General features: G+C 38.9%; 1 protein-coding gene across 2 annotated transcripts in view; it reads left to right on the forward strand.

Moving 5' to 3' along the window:
- The window catches only part of btbd11b (BTB (POZ) domain containing 11b), a 64,922-nt gene that overhangs the window by 31,936 nt on the left and 8,484 nt on the right, over positions 1–24,502 (forward strand). For both annotated transcript variants that reach the window (XM_057347472.1, XM_057347473.1), the window contains exons 2-5: positions 14,029–14,172; positions 22,205–22,409; positions 23,191–23,343; positions 23,641–23,806. In XM_057347472.1, coding sequence (XP_057203455.1) covers positions 14,029–14,172; positions 22,205–22,409; positions 23,191–23,343; positions 23,641–23,806 — 668 coding nt within the window. The remainder of the gene's footprint in view (positions 1–14,028; positions 14,173–22,204; positions 22,410–23,190; positions 23,344–23,640; positions 23,807–24,502) is intronic.

The raw sequence follows: 24,502 nt of genomic DNA on the forward strand, positions 1-24,502 counted from the left end.
TCTTTGTTTTGCCTTGTCCTGTCTGTCTCCCAGTGGTCTTGTCTCGTCCGTCTACCCCTTGGTGAGCACCTGCGAGGTGCTCATTAAAGGGGGGGCTTGTTTCTCTGGGTCCCATGGTCTGCTTCCTTAGTCATGTTTTTCTTGGTCCTGTAGCAGAGCCATGGCAAAGCCTTAGGTTTTATGTGAGAAGACCATGAGATGTTTGTTTTTGACATCTCATGTGTTTTCTCAGGTCTTGTCATTGGCCCCGCCCCTCTCGTTTCTGTATTGTCTCCCTCTTGTGTCTTATGTTCTACACCTGTCCCTGCTCGTTATCCCTCGTTTGTCTTCTCTATTTATACCCTCATGTTTCTTTGTCTTGTGCCTTTGGATTGCGTTTCATGTGTCCATGCTTGTTCGTGTCTCGTGCGTTGTGTTGGTTCCTGGAGTTCCTGTCTTGCCTTTCTTTGCATCCCTGTATTGTGAGTTGTGTTTATTATCATTTAGTACTGGTTTTTGCCCCCTTGAGGGAAGTTTTTGGTTTCTAGTTTGTATTTTAGTTCGTCTTGTCAGACATCCCCCATCGTGGGTTTTTGTTTTGTCTTTGTTCTTTGTATATTAAGTCCTTGTAACCCTACTGTCGCCGTGCACTTTGGGCTTCTCTCTGCACCACGTTTCGGAAACTTTTAACATGCACTCACCTACATGCAGTCACCTACAGATTACATGTCTTACTACCGAATGATTAGTGTATTACCTTGCCTTAGCTATGTGTTAGTGTTTTGATTGTGACATTAGTGACATTTTGATTTCTTACATCTGTCAACAAAAATTATGCTATATAATATAGCAGTTAATATTACATGTCATGTGTGACCTATTTAAAACATACTATAATAATATAATTAAATGTCTCCTGTAGTCATTAAATTTGAGCTATCTAATATCTGTTTACTGGCATAGCCCGTTTTAATATTTTCAAAACAAATAAAGCAAAACAAATAAATTATTTAAATTCAATTTTAGAGAGTACATCATATTGTAGTTTATAATAACTTGTGCTTTGAGTTATACTGTTGTAGCCATTTATTAATTCTCATTTTATAACAATTTCATGAAAATTATTAACAATACAAAAGCAATTATGAATACACATACCAAACTATTTAATTCTAACTTCCTGTCAAGATGCCAAATATGTAAATCCAAAGCCAAGGGCATTCATAACACTGTAACCCAAGTTTAAAAACGGAAAAAATTATCGTGTTATGCCAAATTAAGACGTCTGTACAACAGGTAAGATACATGTCGGAGACTGTAGGTGAGTGCATGTTAAAAGTGACCAATCAAAGGATCGGAGAAGTCTGCCATTGTCCCGCCTCCAAAGTCTCAGAAGTCAACTCAACGAGCGAGCAAGTGTTGAGCAGTTGCGAGAGCATAGAGAATCGCGCGCGCGCTCGTCAAAACCTCTGCTCGCAGACTGAGTTTTTGCTCTCGGAGCAGAAATGTGCCCGCGCGAGGATTCTTTTCCGCTTGCGGATACTGTTCTGCTCGCTCTTGGAGTTTAAATGCGCCCTCGCGGAGCAGCTTTCCGCGCGTGGTTATCATTATGCGCTTTTGCATCGCACGTGCGCGCGCGAATTTCATGCGCGTGAGTTTTGGTTCCATTTAAACTCCATAGATTTCTTTTCAGCATACAGAATCAAACAACGCAAGTATTCGGGGGAGACCAAGCAAGCCTGTGGGTGCGCGCCTCTCTGCGTGTGAAGTCTTCATAGTCGGCTGTAATTTGAAAACTTCGCCCTGACCAATGTTTGAGGAAGTGGGGTTGAAATAAAGCAAGCAAGATGCCAGTCTTACCACCCGTCGCTTTAAATGTTTCACGCTGGCTGTGCATGAGCCTGCCACATTTATCTGTTACGAAAACCCGCTGAGAGTTTTAATAAGGGCTATGAACTCGAGATTGCAGGGAATGAGGGGGAATTCTGCTCCTCTCTAGGATTTTTTACACCTGTCCGTCATTTCTCATTTAGCTAAGAGGTGGGAAATGGATCGAGAGGTTTTTCAAGAGGTATTTAGAGCATCTCCGATGCTGGGTAAATTGATGAATATGTCTTTGTTCGATTTCTTGAAACAACTTCAGTTTGATATTATACAGGAGAGTAGGGTACTAGGCCTAGAACATAAAAGCGTGAGGTGTGGCCTTGCATCTCTAAACACCTGTACTTCCTCCCCTGCCGCAGGCAAGTAACCATCACTCCACCCTTGCCTTGTCTCCATGGCAACCTGGTGCAAGTATGCTTTTTCAAGCAAAACACTTTACTGTAGGATAGATCACATCATCTTCAACACAGCAATTATGTAAGAGTGCTTTTTTAATCACATCAGTTAGAAGCGCTATAATGACTTTGTCAAGAGTTATGTATATTTACATTAAAGTAAATAATGTATACTGCCATCATATCTCCGCAGGGAAACTGATTTGGGATTTACATCATTCTTGTTCTCGCAGGCAGCCCAGAAAATTACATTTGCCGCACGAGAGTAAATGATACGGTTCAGACAAAAGCCCTGCTGTCAGCGGACAGCAAAATAAAGTCATTTGTTTCCGCCACATCATAATTTAACACACTGCCAGGTCCAGAAGTGCTCTGTAACAATGCAAGTGATGGAAATGCTACGATGAGAGAAAATCCCATTTTCGTGGAGACCACCCATCCTGTTAAAAACAATAACCTCTGTGATACCAACGCTAACAGAGTCTCACCTCAGCGGTACGAGTGAAGAATGGACGAACGGCTTTGTCGAGGTGCAGCAGAGCTGAGCGTGATTGAGCCTTCAATCTAACGGTTTCTGATTTCTAACACTGCGATGTGGAGGGTGTTATCGGTACAATGTAGAACCTATAGACGTGCCATGAATGAAACCTTAGCTTTAAGATATATGTGTCTACACCCTAGTCTGCAACCACAATAAGAGCATGGCAGCTCTTTACAGTAATTACTGGTTGTCCGGAAATGTGATACTCCACTCCAAGGCAAATGGCATGCCAAGTTTCTCACCTGTTACCAACTACCGTAGGTCATAGTCCTGGGAGACCTGGAGATGTCTTGTTTTTGAAGTTAGCCTTGGGGCTGGATCAAAGGATTATGGGGTGCTGATGTCACAACCCCCAACTGAGCCGCCAATGTGACGCCCTCTATAAGCTCATACTGTCCATAATGTCAAGGTTATCATTGTATACTAGGAAGGAACTATTCATTTAAGAATATTTTGCATTGGTTCAAACACAGAAAACTAACTTCCAATGTTAGTTTATTTATAAAGCACTATTTATACAATAGCAGTTGGTGTGCTGTATATCATAGAAAACTAAATGTTCATATTAAATGGCTTTCTTTTGCAGAACACAAAGAGCATATTTTGAAGAATGTTGGTAACCGAACAACGGCGTTACCTTTTCACTATTTTCACTATGGACACAACCCTTACAAGTCAATGGGTACGCCGTTGTTCAGATACCAACATTTTTTTAAACATCTTTTCTGCAGAAGAAAGTTCGTCACAGATGTTTGAAATTATAAATGGGTGAGAAAACGATAACAGAATTTAAATCTTTGGATGAACTATCCCTTTAAATGCACAAATTATAGGCACATAAAACAGAACTGCTAAAACTGTCATATCATCCAAAAGCAATATGACCTTAGCAAAACATCTAAAGAGTCAAAGCATCAAGTAAATGATGAACCAAAACCAAAAAGCGAAAGAGTCATGAAATCATTGAATTAAAGCTATAGAAATTAAATAAGTTGAAGTTTTGTTATGTCTGTTCTTCTCCTAGCTGAATTTCTCTCTCTTGCTTTGCTTGTTTTATCCAGGAATCCTCAATTTGCCGGACAGTTTGAGCTTGCACAGGAATCAGCAGCGTTCTGGTAAAGCCGGAGATGCTTACAGTCAGTCGGAGCAGCGTACTATTGAGCAATCCCTGCTGGCCACACGCGTGGGGAGCATCGCCGAGCTCAGTGAGTAATCGATCTGCTGTTTCCTTAATAATTGTAACTCTATTATATCAATCATACCTTAGAAGTTAGAACAGCTCAAAAATATATATTGTGTAAAGTTATAGTTCACCCAAAAATGAAACTTCTGTCATCATTTACTCACCCTCTTGTCATTTCAAACATGTATGACTTTCTTTTTTCACAAAAGAAGAAGAAAGAAGAAGAACACAAAAGAAGATATTTTGAAAAAAGTTGGTAACCGAGCAGCACTGGCTCCCATTCACTTCTATTGTATGGACACCAAAACCAATGCAAGTGAATGGGGGCCGGTTAACAACATTCTTCAAAATATCTTCTTTTGTGTTATGCAGAAAAAAGAAAGTCATACAGGTTTGAAATGACAAGATGGTGAGTTTTGTCAAACAGAATTACAATTTTTGGGTTAACTATGACTTTAATATTGATGCCTGATTTAAGAGGTTTTCCTCAGAACAGCAGTATGTGTGGTGATATACAGCTCTGATAGAAACACATCTGGTCAGGATTCTGGTCCACCCCTCTCTCACCTCAAAGTTGCCCTTAGTTCTCGACATCCCATGTAACACAATCCACTTTAAAGACATTTAAGTGATCTCGTAAAAGGACCATGAACTGTATTTTTGATTTTCTCATGAGTTCAACCCACTGTGTTTTTCCAGGTACTGAGTCGTTCAATAAACCCCTTAATAAGACAGCATACATTTTATCCTAATGTAAGTGCATCTCAACCTGGTTCTATTGATTTACTGCATAAAAAAAGAACATGCAGCTGTGAGATATAGGGTAAATTATTAATCTATAACTATAATTCTTGCCATTCTTGGTTTTGACTTTTTTCCCCTCTAACTGTGATTATTAAACTTTCTAATTAATTCAGCATGAACTGCCTAGTGTACTATATAGTACACCATTAAACCTTTTGCAAATAAGTGAATTGTTACTGTATCAGTTTTTGTTTTTGTTCATACATTGTTAGACATTTAGAATCAGAATCAGACAAAAGTTCTCATCAAACAGCTATGGTGACTGTAATTGTTCATCTAATTTGCACTTATTTAATCATGTAGAACTATATATAATAGATACCTTTACTGTGCACAGTGACTGTTTTTTTTTTGTTGCATGCATCCAACTGATGACAAGACATGTGCCGAGTGCCATGACAACGTCAAAGTGGCGCTTTTGCAGCATTTTATTTATGCCGAACCGAATCTGAAACCCAAGCTTTCCTAAACCTTCAACACTAACCTTTGGTGCTGTGCAAACACTGATATTTCCTTTAGGAAATGCAAATGTAATCGAATGTGAATATCTCTTACTCAGGAGATTGGTCTTGGTAATGTAATTCAATGTGTTATACAGGAGCTTGTTCTGTTCTTGAGAACATTGATTTTAAATGCAATACTATACGTGCAAAACATGTCCACAGAATAGAAATGTAAATTTAAATGTCTAGAAATATAGACATGGTCTTTCTTTTTATGAACTCTGTAGCAATAAAGACAAGGATTAAACCAGAAACTGTGAGAATAAGTGAAAACTTTGGACCAGTAATGGAAACGTTTCCATGGTTAGTTGCAAATTTGCACAAAAGTGCATTCCTTCAAAAATGTCTCTATTCTGCTAAACTTAATTTCTAGTCCAACTGTACTTTTTTATAGATACTGTATCCATGGAGATTCAAATGAAACGTTTCTTCTATTTCCAGCATTTGTTTTCGGTCTATCTCTGTCACTCACTGTTTCTCATGGATGTCCTCAGTGCCCCTGCAGGCGAGGTTTAGGGCAGTCTGAACTCTGGGTAGGGACAGCAGTCGTCCGCTGCTTCACACATTCAGTCTGCAGCCTCTAGCAAGGGCAGGAACAGCAACTGTCACAAAGAGACTCTTTCTGAATGCGCACAATCACAACAGAGCACCCTTAAAGGGCACGGCTTATTTTAGTAGGCTGAACTAGCAGAATGTAGATCTAATTATGACTTTCTTTGTTATAATGGCATACATTATTATAGTTCTTTTTTAATAAAAAGTATTGTATAAGCATCCATGTTACAGATTTGCCAGTAAAAAGGCTTTGTTCAGTTGTCAGTTTTAGGTAAACTAACCCTTATACCTATTTAGAAGAATTGGTAACACTTAGTATTAACTAGTTGCTTATTAACATGCCTATTATTAGCATATTGGCTGTTTATTAGTAATTACAAAGCACATATTCTGCATTACCATAATCTACATCCCTAGTCCTACCCAATACATAAACCTAACAACTTAAAAGCAACAAATTAGGAGTTTATTGAGGCAAAAGTCATAGTTAATGGTTTGTTAATAGCGAGAATAGTCATTAAAAATAAAGAGCCCTATTGTACACCTGGTGCAACGCGGAGCAAGGCGCGGAGCAAGTGTTTTTGCTCCACCCCAATGCATTTGTGCTCATTTGTGCGCCCATGGTCTAAAAAAGAGGTGTGCTCAGACGCATTGTTCGCGCGTTGCTATTTTGAGGAACTGATGATTAGGAATATGCGCCTATAGGCGGGTGCACAGCGCTCGTACATTCTGCTTATTACACACAGAGGGATGCGCAGCAGCACACAATAATGCCAAATATTACAAATAAATGGATTACAATGTAAAATATTATTATTGTGGACATAAAGATAAAAATCTGGCTTGTCCTGTAGACGGTCTGCTTGCGTGCTTTAACTTCTCGCAAGAGCAGACGCGTTTCCTTTCTGGATAAGTCCGAATTCCACCGTGTAAATAGCGAATCCGAAAGGTAAAGGGAGATGAGACTCTGATTGGTTTACTGCATGTTTGGCCCACAACACACCCAGTACTCATTAAGAGAATCAGGACAACCCGTTTAGACCATGCGCCCGGGCACGCCGACCGTTTTCCCGTCGTTAAATGAGCAAAAGTGGATTCGGTCATGCCCTGAGTGCACCTGCGCCATGCGCTTTAAACCATGCGCTTAGATCGTGAAAATAGGGCCCAGAGTGTGATAGAAAGAATAAATGCTAGATATTTCATGACGACAATTCCAGAGGAACTATGCTATATTACATTTTAGAGGCTTTTTCAAGTTGATTTGTTTATATAAAAGTTTGATCGAAAAACACTAATTGTCTGCTTTAACTTTATTCGCGATTAAGAATTTTACCTCGGGCTACGGCCCTTACTCACCCATTAACAGCTTATTGGGAATTGTACATTTGTTGATAGTCATTTTTGCATTAGTCTCCAGCGATTTTTAAAGCAGCCCCTAAAGGAGAATTACTTCTCATGCAGATTTAATAGGTGTTTATGTCTTGTCTTTTGGGCTCTGGCTGGATGAAACCACCCCAGACCAAGTACAAATTTTTTCATGTTGGCCAGATACCAGTAAAAGCCCTTCCTGGCTGGATTGTCATTAGTAGTGCTTCCATGTCACGTATAACATTTTTTCTCTATTTCCTTTTTCTTAGCTCTGATGCATTTGTTCCTCTCTACTTGTCTCAAAACTCTGATCTATTCCGCTTCATGGCTCTGCAGCACTTCTGGTGCCTAATGATTGGTTCCTAATTGTTTGTCTACAGCACATGATTTTATGAAGAGTTGTGCGAACTTCCTTCAGCTATGAGGGATGCAGGGATATATGTTTCTTGGGCATCTCTGGAGAATCCAGGTGCGTTATATTGGTCCCAGACTGAAGAATGAATGGCAAAAATTTGTCATAAATACAGTATCTAGGTTGCATTTACCCCAAAATTAAAAGAGAAAATAATTTATATTTTGTGGTAAGAAAGAAATCTCAATCTGACTGAAGTAATACAGTATAGTCCTATACATTGGATGCTTATTGTTTGCTCCTTGGACAAAATGTTAAATGCTCTTTCGTTAAGTTTCTTTGGATAAAAGCGTCTGCTACTGTAAATGTATAAATGTACACTGTAAAAAAAAATCCCGTAAAAAAACAGATAAAGTACTGGCAGAAAATTACCAGTACATTTTCCTTTATTTTACGGACATTTCCATTAATGCTAAAATGCAAATGAATGCAGTGCAAAATGTAAAATACAGGTAAAACAACTTTAAAAATGAACACGGAAAATTCCTTCATATTAATACAGTATATTGTGCCCTATTTTTACGGCTTTTTTTTAGAGTGTAGGCTAAATGTAAGACACATACAAGTATAAATGCTTTTTTCATAAAACAGTCATGAGAACAAAGAAAAATGTGATACTCTAATATCACAATGCCATACATGGTCTTAAAAAAAAATTCTCTCTTATCTTTGGGATGAAATATAACCTGAATATGGAATTTATAGGATCTGTTCATGTTTTATAAAAACCAATTCTCCAGCATTGGGTGCAAGCAATTTTCCAAATATTTCAGATAAAACAACTACATTCATTTGGGTGATCCGTCTAATCCCCAAGTTCTGAAACAGCCAAGAAATTAATTTGCTTTACGTAAAACTAAGCAAAGCACCTGCCTCTGTCATGGCCTTTTCTTTGTAATTTATGTTGTGCTGAGGAGAGGACAGCCAATCGATCCTGCTCAGTTTTCACAGTTAAACATATTTCTGTATCCTCCGTTCCCAACCTCTCGTTCTCAGGCTGGTGATGAAGGGCACCTTGCGTGCTATTACAGATCACAGTATCACATTTATCACGAGACACACAGTCAATGTGTTGTGTTATCTTACGTTGCCATGTTTATTCATACAAATAGCCTGCAGGACCTGTTGTCCGCTTTGTAATGAGGAGTACGGTTGTGCCATCTAATAAATGAAGACCTTTTGCCAGCATTGCGTTTGCTTAGATGGTTAATCTTCAGCATATCTCTCAGTCAGTTCCTGCGCTGCGCCTCTGACTTGAGGAAATGTCACACGCTATCATGAATAAGATATGAGTGTCGGTCACAGAAGAGTCCCAGGTGGCTTCCAGCTCCTCTCGAGAACCTCCTGCCACCACCTATGACTGTAAACGGGTGTATTCTTACATTTAATTGTTTTGTGCATGGAAATGCACAAAACTCCTGACGGTGTATTCTGCATAACTTTACAGGTTACATAACCTTACTGTATAATTTCAGTCTCCTTCGCTGTCAGATAGACCACATAGCCTCCATTCAAACCCATCAGTGTTCTCTCACTACAATGGCTCTATTCTTGCTGTGTTCATTGAACCTAAAGTCTTGGTATCCGAATTACAATTGTAAAACAAAACATTTCTCTTAAGTGAGTGACTGTCTCGCAGGAGGCTTCTCTGGTCATTCATTTGGAAATACAATGATGTGAAATGTTCTTGAGAGAACAAGTGTGACTACTGCAGTTAAGTTGTAGTAAAAGAGGCTGTTTCCCAGCATGCTTTGCAGATAGACAGCGCATTACTGCACTGAATGGTGACAGCAGTGGTGTTCAGTTGAATGCATCCTGAAGAAATAGGTCTTGCACATTTAATATAACCATAGATGACCTGAATGCTTTCCTTATGAAAAGAATTGGTCATTAGCACAATAGTGGGAATGTTTAATGTGTGTTATGAACCTGGAGCTTGTTTGACCTTGCTTGAAAAGAGCTTTGTGACAAACCTTGTTTTTCAACCATTAAATAGTCCAAACTTTTTGTTTCTTTCGGATATGCGCACATAATACGCATGTATGAGCAAATCTAGCTATGTTCTAATGTACTGTGGATAGAAAGGTTAAAGGGGTAGTGTATCCAAAAAAGAAAATTATTTCATTGTGTACTCACCCTCATGTCATTTCAAACCTGTATGACTTTCTTTTTTCTGCAGAACACAAAAGAAGATATTTTGAAGCACTTTGTTAACCGAACAACATTGGCCTCATTGACTTCCATTGACATTTCTCAAAATATCTTCTTGTGTGTTCCACTGAATAAAGAGTCATATACAGGTTTGTAGTGACATAAAGGTGAATAAATGATGACAGAATTTTTATTTTTGGGTAAACTATCCCTGTGTGTTATAAGATATAACAGCATACCATGGCACTGTTACATATCAGGTCTGAGTGATGTTGAGCTTGATGGCCTGTTTGAGAATTTCATTACCAACAAAACTACAAACAGCTGACGTGCAGACAAAGATTGACAGCGTGGCTAATTTTTTATGTTGTAACATCAATGCAACGACAGCACTGTCCTTCATCGTCTACATCATTTCCAGCAAACCAAAGGTCTGTTGTGCCCTGGCAGGTGATTTGGTGTCCAGAGCCATGCATCATCTCCAGCCTCTGAGCATAAAGAACCACAGCAATGGCACGCCGCTCCCCCAGAAGAGCACTCTGATCCACTGGGAGCCTGAGGCTTTGTATACACTCTGCTACTTCATGCACTGCCCTCAAATAGAGTGGGAGAACCCCAATGTGGAGCCCTCCAAAGTCACGTTANCAACAGAACAATGAACCAGCACGAGACAGAAGACACAAGGGCATTATAAAGGGGATAAATCAAGAGGGGACAGGTGCAGGACATGAACTAATTAACAAACAATAACGAGACGAAAGGGCGGGAACAGAGACGCCACACCGGAGAGTGGAAGACCATGAGGGACAAAACGTCACTCTCCACATAAAACAAGAGGTTCCATCATGGTTCTGCCACTAGGTCAAGAGAAGCAAGACAAGGTGGGGCAGAACCATGACACCGCGAGCAGAGGCTTTGACGAGCGCGCGTGATTCTCTCTATGCTCTCGCAACTGCTGAACACTTGCTCGCTCGTTGAGTTGACTTCTGAGACTTTGGAGGCGGGACAATGCATATTAAAAGTTATCTGCATGTCTCCGCTCATTTGATTGGTAACTTTTAACATGCACTCACCTACATGCAGTCACCTACAGATTACATGTCTTACTACCGAATGATTAGTGTATTACCTTGCCTTAGCTATGTGTTAGTGTTTTGATTGTGACATTAGTGACATTTTGATTTCTTACATCTGTCAACAAAAATTATGCTATATAATATAGCAGTTAATATTACATGTCATGTGTGACCTATTTAAAACATACTATAATAATATAATTAAATGTCTCCTGTAGTCATTAAATTTGAGCTATCTAATATCTGTTTACTGGCATAGCCCGTTTTAATATTTTCAAAACAAATAAAGCAAAACAAATAAATTATTTAAATTCAATTTTAGAGAGTACATCATATTGTAGTTTATAATAACTTGTGCTTTGAGTTATACTGTTGTAGCCATTTATTAATTCTCATTTTATAACAATTTCATGAAAATTATTAACAATACAAAAGCAATTATGAATACACATACCAAACTATTTAATTCTAACTTCCTGTCAAGATGCCAAATATGTAAATCCAAAGCCAAGGGCATACATAACACTGTAACCCAAGTTTAAAAACGGAAAAAATTATCGTGTTATGCCAAATTAAGACGTCTGTACAACAGGTAAGATACATGTCGGAGACTGTAGGTGAGTGCATGTTAAAAGTGACCAATCAAAGGATCGGAGAAGTCTGCCATTGTCCCGCCTCCAAAGTCTCAGAAGTCAACTCAACGAGCGAGCAAGTGTTGAGCAGTTGCGAGAGCATAGAGAATCGCGCGCGCGCTCGTCAAAACCTCTGCTCGCAGACTGAGTTTTTGCTCACGGAGCAGAAATGTGCCCGCGCGAGGATTCTTTTCCGCTTGCGGATACTGTTCTGCTCGCTCAAGGAGTTTAAATGCGCCCTCGCGGAGCAGCTTTCCGCGCGTGGTTATCATTATGCGCATTTGCATCGCACGTGCGCGCGCGAATTTCATGCGCGTGAGTTTTGGATCCATTTAAACTCCATAGATTTCTTTTCAGCATACAGAATCAAACAACGCAAGTATTCGGGGGAGACCAAGCAAGCCTGTGGGTGCGCGCCTCTCTGCGTGTGAAGTCTTCATAGTCGGCTGTAATTTGAAAACTTCGCCCTGACCAATGTTTGAGGAAGTGGGGTTGAAATAAAGCAAGCAAGATGCCAGTCTTACCACCCGTCGCTTTAAATGTTTCACGCTGGCTGTGCATGAGCCTGCCACATTTATCTGTTACGAAAACCCGCTGAGAGTTTTAATAAGGGCTATGAACTCGAGATTGCAGGGAATGAGGGGGAATTCTGCTCCTCTCTAGGATTTTTTACACCTGTCCGTCATTTCTCATTTAGCTAAGAAGTGGGAAATGGATCGAGAGGTTTTTCAAGAGGTATTTAGAGCATCTCCGATGCTGGGTAAATTGATGAATATGTCTTTGTTCGATTTCTTGAAACAACTTCAGTTTGATATTATACAGGAGAGTAGGGTACTAGGCCTAGAACATAAAAGCGTGAGGTGTGGCCTTGCATCTCTAAACACCTGTACTTCCTCCCCTGCCGCAGGCAAGTAACCATCACTCCACCCTTGCCTTGTCTCCATGGCAACCTGGTGCAAGTATGCTTTTTCAAGCAAAACACTTTACTGTAGGATAGATCACATCATCTTCAACACAGCAATTATGTAAGAGTGCTTTTTTAATCACATCAGTTAGAAGCGCTATAATGACTTTGTCAAGAGTTATGTATATTTACATTAAAGTAAATAATGTATACTGCCATCATATCTCCGCAGGGAAACTGATTTGGGATTTACATCATTCTTGTTCTCGCAGGCAGCCCAGAAAATTACATTTGCCGCACGAGAGTAAATGAAACGGTTCAGACAAAAGCCCTGCTGTCAGCGGACAGCAAAATAAAGTCATTTGTTTCCGCCACATCATAATTTAACACACTGCCAGGTCCAGAAGTGCTCTGTAACAATGCAAGTGATGGAAATGCTACGATGAGAGAAAATCCCATTTTCGTGGAGACCACCCATCCTGTTAAAAACAATAACCACTGTGATACCAACGCTAACAGAGTCTCACCTCAGCGGTACGAGTGAAGAATGGACGAACGGCTTTGTCGAGGTGCAGCAGAGCTGAGCGTGATTGAGCCTTCAATCTAACGGTTTCTGATTTCTAACACTGCGATGTGGAGGGTGTTATCGGTACAATGTAGAACCTATAGACGTGCCATGAATGAAACCTTAGCTTTAAGATATATGTGTCTACACCCTAGTCTGCAACCACAATAAGAGCATGGCAGCTCTTTACAGTAATTACTGGTTGTCCGGAAATGTGATACTCCACTCCAAGGCAAATGGCATGCCAAGTTTCTCACCTGTTACCAACTACCGTAGGTCATAGTCCTGGGAGACCTGGAGATGTCTTGTTTTTGAAGTTAGCCTTGGGGCTGGATCAAAGGATTATGGGGTGCTGATGTCACAACCCCCAACTGAGCCGCCAATGTGACGCCCTCTATAAGCTCATACTGTCCATAATGTCAAGGTTATCATTGTATACTAGGAAGGAACTATTCATTTAAGAATATTTTGCATTGGTTCAAACACAGAAAACTAACTTCCAATGTAAGTTTATTTATAAAGCACTATTTATACAATAGCAGTTGGTGTGCTGTATATCATAGAAAACTAAATGTTCATATTAAATGGCTTTCTTTTGCAGAACACAAAGAGCATATTTTGAAGAATGTTGGTAACCGAACAACGGCGTTACCTTTTCACTATTTTCACTATGGACACAACCCTTACAAGTCAATGGGTACGCCGTTGTTCAGATACCAACATTTTTTTAAACATCTTTTCTGCAGAAGAAAGTTCGTCACAGATGTTTGAAATTATAAATGGGTGAGAAAACGATAACAGAATTTAAATCTTTGGATGAACTATCCCTTTAAATGCACAAATTATAGGCACATAAAACAGAACTGCTAAAACTGTCATATCATCCAAAAGCAATATGACCTTAGCAAAACATCTAAAGAGTCAAAGCATCAAGTAAATGATGAACCAAAACCAAAAAGCGAAAGAGTCATGAAATCATTGAATTAAAGCTATAGAAATTAAATAAGTTGAAGTTTTGTTATGTCTGTTCTTCTCCTAGCTGAATTTCTCTCTCTTGCTTTGCTTGTTTTATCCAGGAATCCTCAATTTGCCGGACAGTTTGAGCTTGCACAGGAATCAGCAGCGTTCAGGTAAAGCCGGAGATGCTTACAGTCAGTCGGAGCAGCGTACTATTGAGCAATCCCTGCTGGCCACACGCGTGGGGAGCATCGCCGAGCTCAGTGAGTAATCGATCTGCTGTTTCCTAAATAATTGTAACTCTATTATATCAATCATACCTTAGAAGTTAGAACAGCTCAAAAATATATATTGTGTAAAGTTATAGTTCACCCAAAAATGAAACTTCTGTCATCATTTACTCACCCTCTTGTCATTTCAAACATGTATGACTTTCTTTTTTCACAAAAGAAGAAGAAAGAAGAAGAACACAAAAGAAGATATTTTGAAAAAAGTTGGTAACCGAGCAGCACTGGCACCCATTCACTTCTATTGTATGGACACCAAAACCAATGCAAGTGAATGGGGGCCGGTTAACAACATTCTTCAAAATATCTTCTTTTGTGTTATGCAGAAAAAAGAAAGTCATACAGGTTTGAAATGACAAGATGGTGAGTATTGTCAAACAGAATTACAATTTTTGGGTAAACTATGACTTTAATATTGATGCCTGATTTAAGAGGTTTTCCTCAGAACAGCAGTATGTGTGGTGATATACAGCTCTGATAGAAACACATCTGGTCAGGATTCTGGTCCACCCCTCTCTCACCTCAAAGTTGCCCTTAGTTCTCGACATCCCATGTAACACAATCCACTTTAAAGACATTTAAGTGATCTCGTAAAAGGACCATGAACTGTATTTTTGATTTTCTCATGAGTTCAACCCACTGTGTTTTTCCAGGTACTGAGTCGTTCAATAAACCCCTTAATAAGACAGCATACACTTTATCCTAATGTAAGTGCATCTCAACCTGGTTCTATTGATTTACTGCATAAAAAAAGAACATGCAGCTGTGAGATATAGGGTAAATTATTAATCTATAACTATAATTCTTGCCATTCTTGGTTTTGACTTTTTTCCCCTCTAACTGTGATTATTAAACTTCCTAATTAATTCAGCATGAACTGCCTAGTGTACTATATAGTACACCATTAAACCTTTTGCAAATAAGTGAATTGTTACTGTATCAGTTTTTGTTTTTGTTCATACATTGTTAGACATTTAGAATCAGAATCAGACAAAAGTTCTCATCAAACAGCTATGGTGACTGTAATTGTTCATCTAATTTGCACTTATTTAATCATGTAGAACTATATATAATAGATACCTTTACTGTGCACAGTGACTGTTTTTTTTTTGTTGCATGCATCCAACTGATGACAAGACATGTGCCGAGTGCCATGACAACGTCAAAGTGGCGCTTTTGCAGCATTTTATTTATGCCGAACCGAATCTGAAACCCAAGCTTTCCTAAACCTTCAACACTAACCTTTGGTGCTGTGCAAACACTGATATTTCCTTTAGGAAATGCAAATGTAATCGAATGTGAATATCTCTTACTCAGGAGATTGGTCTTGGTAATGTAATTCAATGTGTTATACAGGAGCTTGTTCTGTTCTTGAGAACATTGATTTTAAATGCAATACTATACGTGCAAAACATGGCCACAGAATAGAAATGTAAATTTAAATGTCTAGAAATATAGACATGGTCTTGCTTTTTATGAACTCTGTAGCAATAAAGACAAGGATTAAACCAGAAACTGTGAGAATAAGTGAAAACTTTGGACCAGTAATGGAAACGTTTCCATGGTTAGTTGCAAATTTGCACAAAAGTGCATTCCTTCAAAAATGTCTCTATTCTGCTAAACTTAATTTCTAGTCCAACTGTACTTTTTTATAGATACTGTATCCATGGAGATTCAAATGAAACGTTTCTTCTATTTCCAGCATTTGTTTTCGGTCTATCTCTGTCACTCACTGTTTCTCATGGATGTCCTCAGTGCCCCTGCAGGCGAGGTTTAGGGCAGTCTGAACTCTGGGTAGGGACAGCAGTCGTCCGCTGCTTCACACATTCAGTCTGCAGCCTCTAGCAAGGGCAGGAACAGCAACTGTCACAAAGAGACTCTTTCTGAATGCGCACAATCACAACAGAGCACACTTAAAGGGCACGGCTTATTTTAGAAGGCTGAACTAGCAGAATGTAGATCTAATTATGACTTTCTTTGTTATAATGGCATACATTATTATAGTTCTTTTTAAATAAAAAGTATTGTATAAGCATCCATGTTACAGATTTGCCAGTAAAAAGGCTTTGTTCAGTTGTCAGTTTTAGGTAAACTAACCCTTATACCTATNATTCACTTCTATTGTATGGACACCAAAACCAATGCAAGTGAATGGGGGCCGGTTAACAACATTCTTCAAAATATCTTCTTTTGTGTTATGCAGAAAAAAGAAAGTCATACAGGTTTGAAATGACAAGATGGTGAGTATTGTCAAACAGAATTACAATTTTTGGGTAAACTATGACTTTAATATTGATGCCTGATTTAAGAGGTTTTCCTCAGAACAGCAGTATGTGTGGTGATATACAGCTCTGATAGAAACACATCTGGTCAGGATTCTGGTCCACCCCTCTCTCACCTCAAAGTTGCCCTTAGTTCTCGACATCCCATGTAACACAATCCACTTTAAAGACATTTAAGTGATCTCGTAAAAGGACCATGAACTGTATTTTTGATTTTCTCATGAGTTCAACCCACTGTGTTTTTCCAGGTACTGAGTCGTTCAATAAACCCCTTAATAAGACAGCATACACTTTATCCTAATGTAAGTGCATCTCAACCTGGTTCTATTGATTTACTGCATAAAAAAAGAACATGCAGCTGTGAGATATAGGGTAAATTATTAATCTATAACTATAATTCTTGCCATTCTTGGTGTTGACTTTTTCCCCCTCTAACTGTGATTATTAAACTTCCTAATTAATTCAGCATGAACTGCCTAGTGTACTATATAGTACACCATTAAACCTTTTGCAAATAAGTGAATTGTTACTGTATCAGTTTTTGTTTTTGTTCATACATTGTTAGACATTTAGAATCAGAATCAGACAAAAGTTCTCATCAAACAGCTATGGTGACTGTAATTGTTCATCTAATTTGCACTTATTTAATCATGTAGAACTATATATAATAGATACCTTTACTGTGCACAGTGACTGTTTTTTTTTTGTTGCATGCATCCAACTGATGACAAGACATGTGCCGAGTGCCATGACAACGTCAAAGTGGCGCTTTTGCAGCATTTTATTTATGCCGAACCGAATCTGAAACCCAAGCTTTCCTAAACCTTCAACACTAACCTTTGGTGCTGTGCAAACACTGATATTTCCTTTAGGAAATGCAAATGTAATCGAATGTGAATATCTCTTACTCAGGAGATTGGTCTTGGTAATGTAATTCAATGTGTTATACAGGAGCTTGTTCTGTTCTTGAGAACATTGATTTTAAATGCAATACTATACGTGCAAAACATGGCCACAGAATAGAAATGTAAATTTAAATGTCTAGAAATATAGACATGGTCTTGCTTTTTATGAACTCTGTAGCAATAAAGACAAGGATTAAACCAGAAACTGTGAGAATAAGTGAAAACTTTGGACCAGTAATGGAAACGTTTCCATGGTTAGTTGCAAATTTGCACAAAAGTGCATTCCTTCAAAAATGTCTCTATTCTGCTAAACTTAATTTCTAGTCCAACTGTACTTTTTTATAGATACTGTATCCATGGAGATTCAAATGAAACGTTTCTTCTATTTCCAGCATTTGTTTTCGGTCTATCTCTGTCACTCACTGTTTCTCATGGATGTCCTCAGTGCCCCTGCAGGCGAGGTTTAGGGCAGTCTGAACTCTGGGTAGGGACAGCAGTCGTCCGCTGCTTCACACATTCAGTCTGCAGCCTCTAGCAAGGGCAGGAACAGCAACTGTCACAAAGAGACTCTTTCTGAATGCGCACAATCACAACAGAGCACACTTAAAGGGCACGGCTTATTTTAGAAGGCTGAACTAGCAGAATGTAGATCTAATTATGACTTTCTTTGTTATAATGGCATACATTATTATAGTTCTTTTTAAATAAAAAGTATTGTATAAGCATCCATGTTACAGATTTGCCAGTAAAAAGGCTTTGTTCAGTTGTCAGTTTTAGGTAAACTAACCCTTATACCTATTTAGAAGAATTGGTAACACTTAGTATTAACTAGTTGCTTATTAACATGCCTATTATTAGCATATTGGCTGTTTATTAGTAATTACAAAGCACATATTCTGCATTACCATAATCTACATCCCTAGTCCTACCCAATACATAAACCTAACAACTTAAAAGCAACAAATTAGGAGTTTATTGAGGCAAAAGTCATAGTTAATGGTTTGTTAATAGCGAGAATAGTCATTAAAAATAAAGGGCCCTATTGTACACCTGGTGCAACGCAGAGCAAGGCGCGGAGCAAGTGTTTTTGCTAGTCTCCACCCCAATGCATTTGTGCTCATTTGTGCGCCCATGGTCTAAAAAAGAGGTGTGCTCAGACGCATTGTTCGCGCGTTGGGATGGGACACACAGAGGGATGCGCAGCAGCACACAATAATGCCAAATATTACAAATAAATGGACTACAATGTAAAATATTATTATTGTGGACATAAAGATAAAAATCTGGCTTGTCCTGTAGACGGTCTGCTTGCGCGCTTTAACTTCTCGCACGAGCAGACGCGTTTCCTTTCTGGATAAGTCCGAATTCCACCGTGTAAATAGCGAATCCGAAAGGTAAAGGGAGATGAGACTCTGATTGGTTTACTGCATGTTTGGCCCACAACACACCCAGTACTCATTAAGAGAATCAGGAAAACCCGTTTAGACCATGCGCCCGGGCACGCCGACCGTTTTCCCGTCGTTAAATGAGCAAAAGTGGATTCGGACATGCCCTGAGTGCACCTGCGCCATGCGCTTTAAACCATGCGCTTAGATCGTGAAAATAGGGCCCAGAGTGTGATAGAAAGAATAAATGCTAGATATTTCATGACGACAATTCCAGAGGAACTATGCTATATTACATTTTAGAGGCTTTTTCAAGTTGATTTGTTTATATAAAAGTTTGATCGAAAAACACTAATTGTCTGCTTTAACATTATTCGCGATTAAGAATTTTACCTCGGGCTACGGCCCTTACTCACCCATTAACAGCTTATTGGGAATTGTACATTTGTTGATAGTCATTTTTGCATTAGTCTCCAGCGATTTTTAAAGCAGCCCCTAAAGGAGAATTACTTCTCATGCAGATTTAATAGGTGTTTATGTCTTGTCTTTTGGGCTCTGGCTGGATGAAACCACCCCAGACCAAGTACAAATTTTTTCATGTTGGCCAGATACCAGTAAAAGCCCTTCCTGGCTGGATTGTCAATAGTAGTGCTTCCATGTCACGTATAACATTTTTTCTCTATTTTCCTTTTTCTTAGCTCTGATGCATTTGTTCCCTCCTGCTCCATAAAACACTCATTAGGCTTCATGGCTCTGCAGCACTTCTGGTGCCTAATGATTGGTTCCTAATTGTTTGTCTACAGCACATGATTTTATGAAGAGTTGTGCGAACTTCCTTCAGCTATGAGGGATGCAGGGATATATGTTTCTTGGGCATCTCTGGAGAATCCAGGTGCGTTATATTGGTCCCAGACTGAAGAATGAATGGCAAAAATTTGTCATAAATACAGTATCTAGGTTGCATTTACCCCAAAATTAAAAGAGAAAATAATTTATATTTTGTGGTAAGAAAGAAATCTCAATCTGACTGAAGTAATACAGTATAGTCCTATACATTGGATGCTTATTGTTTGCTCCTTGGACAAAATGTTAAATGCTCTTTCGTTAAGTTTCTTTGGATAAAAGCGTCTGCTACTGTAAATGTATAAATGTACACTGTAAAAAAAAATCCCGTAAAAAAACAGATAAAGTACTGGCAGAAAATTACCAGTACATTTTCCTTTATTTTACGGACATTTCCATTAATGCTAAAATGCAAATGAATGCAGTGCAAAATGTAAAATACAGGTAAAACAACTGTAAAAATGAACACGGAAAATTCCTTCATATTAATACAGTATATTGTGCCCTATTTTTACGGCTTTTTTTTAGAGTGTAGGCTAAATGTAAGACACATACAAGTATAAATGCTTTTTTCATAAAACAGTCATGAGAACAAAGAAAAATGTGATACTCTAATATCACAATGCCATACATGGTCTTAAAAAAAAATTCTCTCTTATCTTTGGGATGAAATATAACCTGAATATGGAATTTATAGGATCTGTTCATGTTTTATAAAAACCAATTCTCCAGCATTGGGTGCAAGCAATTTTCCAAATATTTCAGATAAAACAACTACATTCATTTGGGTGATCCGTCTAATCCCCAAGTTCTGAAACAGCCAAGAAATTAATTTGCTTTACGTAAAACTAAGCAAAGCACCTGCCTCTGTCATGGCCTTTTCTTTGTAATTTATGTTGTGCTGAGGAGAGGACAGCCAATCGATCCTGCTCAGTTTTCACAGTAAAACATATTTCTGTATCCTCCGTTCCCAACCTCTCGTTCTCAGGCTGGTGATGAAGGGCACCTTGCGTGCTATTACAGATCACAGTATCACATTTATCACGAGACACACAGTCAATGTGTTGTGTTATCTTACGTTGCCATGTTTATTCATACAAATAGCCTGCAGGACCTGTTGTCCGCTTTGTAATGAGGAGTACGGTTGTGCCATCTAATAAATGAAGACCTTTTGCCAGCATTGCGTTTGCTTAGATGGTTAATCTTCAGCATATCTCTCAGTCAGTTCCTGCGCTGCGCCTCTGACTTGAGGAAATGTCACACGCTATCATGAATAAGATATGAGTGTCGGTCACAGAAGAGACCCAGGTGGCTTCCAGCTCCTCTCGAGAACCTCCTGCCACCACCTATGACTGTAAACGGGTGTATTCTTACATTTAATTGTTTTGTGCATGGAAATGCACAAAACTCCTGACGGTGTATTCTGCATAACTTTACAGGTTACATAACCTTACAGTATAATTTCAGTCTCCTTCGCTGTCAGATAGACCACATAGCCTCCATTCAAACCCATCAGTGTTCTCTCACTACAATGGCTCTATTCTTGCTGTGTTCATTGAACCTAAAGTCTTGGTATCCGAATTACAATTGTAAAACAAAACATTTCTCTTAAGTGAGTGACTGTCTCGCAGGAGGCTTCTCTGGTCAGTCATTTGGAAATACAATGATGTGAAATGTTCTTGAGAGAACAAGTGTGACTACTGCAGTTAAGTTGTAGTAAAAGAGGCTGTTTCCCAGCATGCTTTGCAGATAGACAGCGCATTACTGCACTGAATGGTGACAGCAGTGGTGTTCAGTTGAATGCATCCTGAAGAAATAGGTCTTGCACATTTAATATAACCATAGATGACCTGAATGCTTTCCTTATGAAAAGAATTGGTCATTAGCACAATAGTGGGAATGTTTAATGTGTGTTATGAACCTGGAGCTTGTTTGACCTTGCTTGAAAAGAGCTTTGTGACAAACCTTGTTTTTCAACCATTAAATAGTCCAAACGTTTTGTTTCATTCGGATATGCGCACATAATACGCATGTATGAGCAAATCTAGCTATGTTCTAATGTACTGTGGATAGAAAGGTTAAAGGGGTAGTGTATCCAAAAAAGAAAAATATTTCATTGTGTACTCACCCTCATGTCATTTCAAACCTGTATGACTTTCTTTTTTCTGCAGAACACAAAAGAAGATATTTTGAAGCACTTTGTTAACCGAACAACATTGGCCTCATTGACTTCCATTGACATTTCTCAAAATATCTTCTTGTGTGTTCCACTGAATAAAGAGTCATATACAGGTTTGTAGTGACATAAAGGTGAATAAATGATGACAGAATTTTTATTTTTGGGTAAACTATCCCTGTGTGTTATAAGATATAACAGCATACCATGGCACTGTTACATATCAGGTCTGAGTGATGTTGAGCTTGATGGCCTGTTTGAGAATTTCATTACCAACAAAACTACAAACAGCTGACGTGCAGACAAAGATTGACAGCGTGGCTAATTTTTTATGTTGTAACATCAATGCAACGACAGCACTGTCCTTCATCGTCTACATCATTTCCAGCAAACCAAAGGTCTGTTGTGCCCTGGCAGGTGATTTGGTGTCCAGAGCCATGCATCATCTCCAGCCTCTGAGCATAAAGAACCACAGCAATGGCACGCCGCTCCCCCAGAAGAGCACTCTGATCCACTGGGAGCCTGAGGCTTTGTATACACTCTGCTACTTCATGCACTGCCCTCAAATAGAGTGGGAGAACCCCAATGTGGAGCCCTCCAAAGTCACGTTACAGATGGAGAGGTGAGGGACTGTAAATATGGCTTTTTCTCTGGGTGTTTTCTGAATAATGCGGGAATTGCTTGGGGCATTTACCTTAAGCAAAGTTGTTGTTTATTCAACTCGACACAGTAATGTGATGAGATGCAAAGTAGTGGGAATGAGAAATGTTTTGCAATCGATTGCAAGGAAAAGGAAATGCATTGTAATAACGAAACATTATGAATAAATGCATTACATACAAAGCAGTCACTTCCTGTAACTGATGCAATATACACATTCATTTTAACATTGTTAACATATTTTATTGTTACAAATGTATTAGTCTACTGTATATATAAACTCATAAATGCATTGTTCATTATTTGTTCAACTATTACTCTTAACAAAGTTGAATTGTAAAACACACAATTATTGGTTGATTTAAAGTGATAGGTCACCCAAAAATGAAAATTCTGTCACCATTTACTCACCGTCTTGTCAATTCAAACATGCATGACTTTCTTCCGCAGAACGCAAAAGAAGATATTTTGAAGAATATTGTTAACCGAACATCGACAGCACCCATTCACTTGCATTGGTTTTGCGTCCATACAATAGAAGTCAATGGGTACCGGCGCTGTTCGGTTACCAACTTTCTTCAAAATATCTTCTTTGGTGTTCTGCAGACAAAAGAAGGTCATACAGGTTTGAAATGACAAGAGGGTGAGTAAATGGTGACAGAATTTTTATTTTTAGGTGAACTATTCCTTTAATATATTGTTTTTTTTTAATAAGCAATGTCACGTTTTGTCTCCGTCTGCAGGCCGTTTCTAGTACTGCCTCCTCTCATGGAGTGGATACGAGTGTCTTTGGCACATGCTGAACACCGCCGTAGCTTTTCAGTGGATAGCGATGATGTTCGGCAGTCAGCCAGACTGCTGCTGCCCGGGGTGGACTGTGAACCACGCCAGCTGAAGTAAGCATGTTGCCATTACATTAACATCCAGCTACCAGATATCAATACCCGTCATGAGAAAAATAAAACTGCTCATAAACAGTCTGTGCAAGGAAGCATGCCCAGTCAACCCCACCTAAGCTATTCACTGCATCATAACCGCTGTTTTATTGCTATTACCCAGAGATCAAATAGTAAAATGCGTTTTAATGAAAGAGAAACTATAGAGAACATAATTAATGATTCAATGATTTAATGATTCAAGCTTGTTGCCGAGGATTAAGACGTCAGAAAGATGTTATTGTGTTTGTGCCTCAGGACGGATGACTGTTTCAGCGTGTCACGTAAGCTGGATGCTGCCTCCACAGAGGCCAAGTTCCTGCAGGATCTGGGCTTTCGCATGCTCAACTGCGGCCGGACTGACCTTGTCAACCAAGCCATGAATTTACTAGGGCCAGGTGGAATTAATAGCATGAGTGAACAGGTTTGAATTGAAAATGCGCATTGAATGTCATTGCACAAAAGAATGCTACACGCACTACTCTTGCTTGTGTTAAACCCAAAAATGAAAATTCTGTCATCATTTGCTCACCCTCAAGTTGTTTCAAACCTGTATACATTTTATTGTTCCACTGAACACAAAAGAAGATATTTGGAAGAATGTTTGTAACCAAACAATTCTGGGGCACCATTGACTTCCACAGTTGGAAACAAAACTACTATGGTAGTCAATGGTGCCCCAAAATGGTTTGGTTTCCTACGTTATTCTAAATATCTTATTTGGTGTTCAACAGAACAAAGAAATTTATACAGATATGAAACAACATGATGTTGAGTAAATGATGACAGAATTTTCATTTTTGGGTGAACTATCCCTTTAACTAGTCTGCTTTAATAGCTCATTTCACCAAAAAAAGGAAATTCTATCATTATTTACTCACCCTCATGTCATTCCAAATCCGTATGGCTTTCCTCGGCACAACAAAAAAGCAAATATTTTGAAGAATGTTGTAACCAAACAACATTGACTTCCATTGCATGTACGCAAAACCACTGAGACATTTCTCAAAATATCTTCTTTTGTGTTCTGCAGAAGAAAGAAAGTCATAGAGGTTTTGAACGATATATGGGTGAATAAGGGTCAACTATCACTTTAAATGCACTATACGTTTCACATTCT

Source organism: Triplophysa rosa, linkage group LG12 (genome assembly GCF_024868665.1).
Source record: "Triplophysa rosa linkage group LG12, Trosa_1v2, whole genome shotgun sequence".
Classification (NCBI taxonomy): domain Eukaryota; kingdom Metazoa; phylum Chordata; class Actinopteri; order Cypriniformes; family Nemacheilidae; genus Triplophysa; species Triplophysa rosa.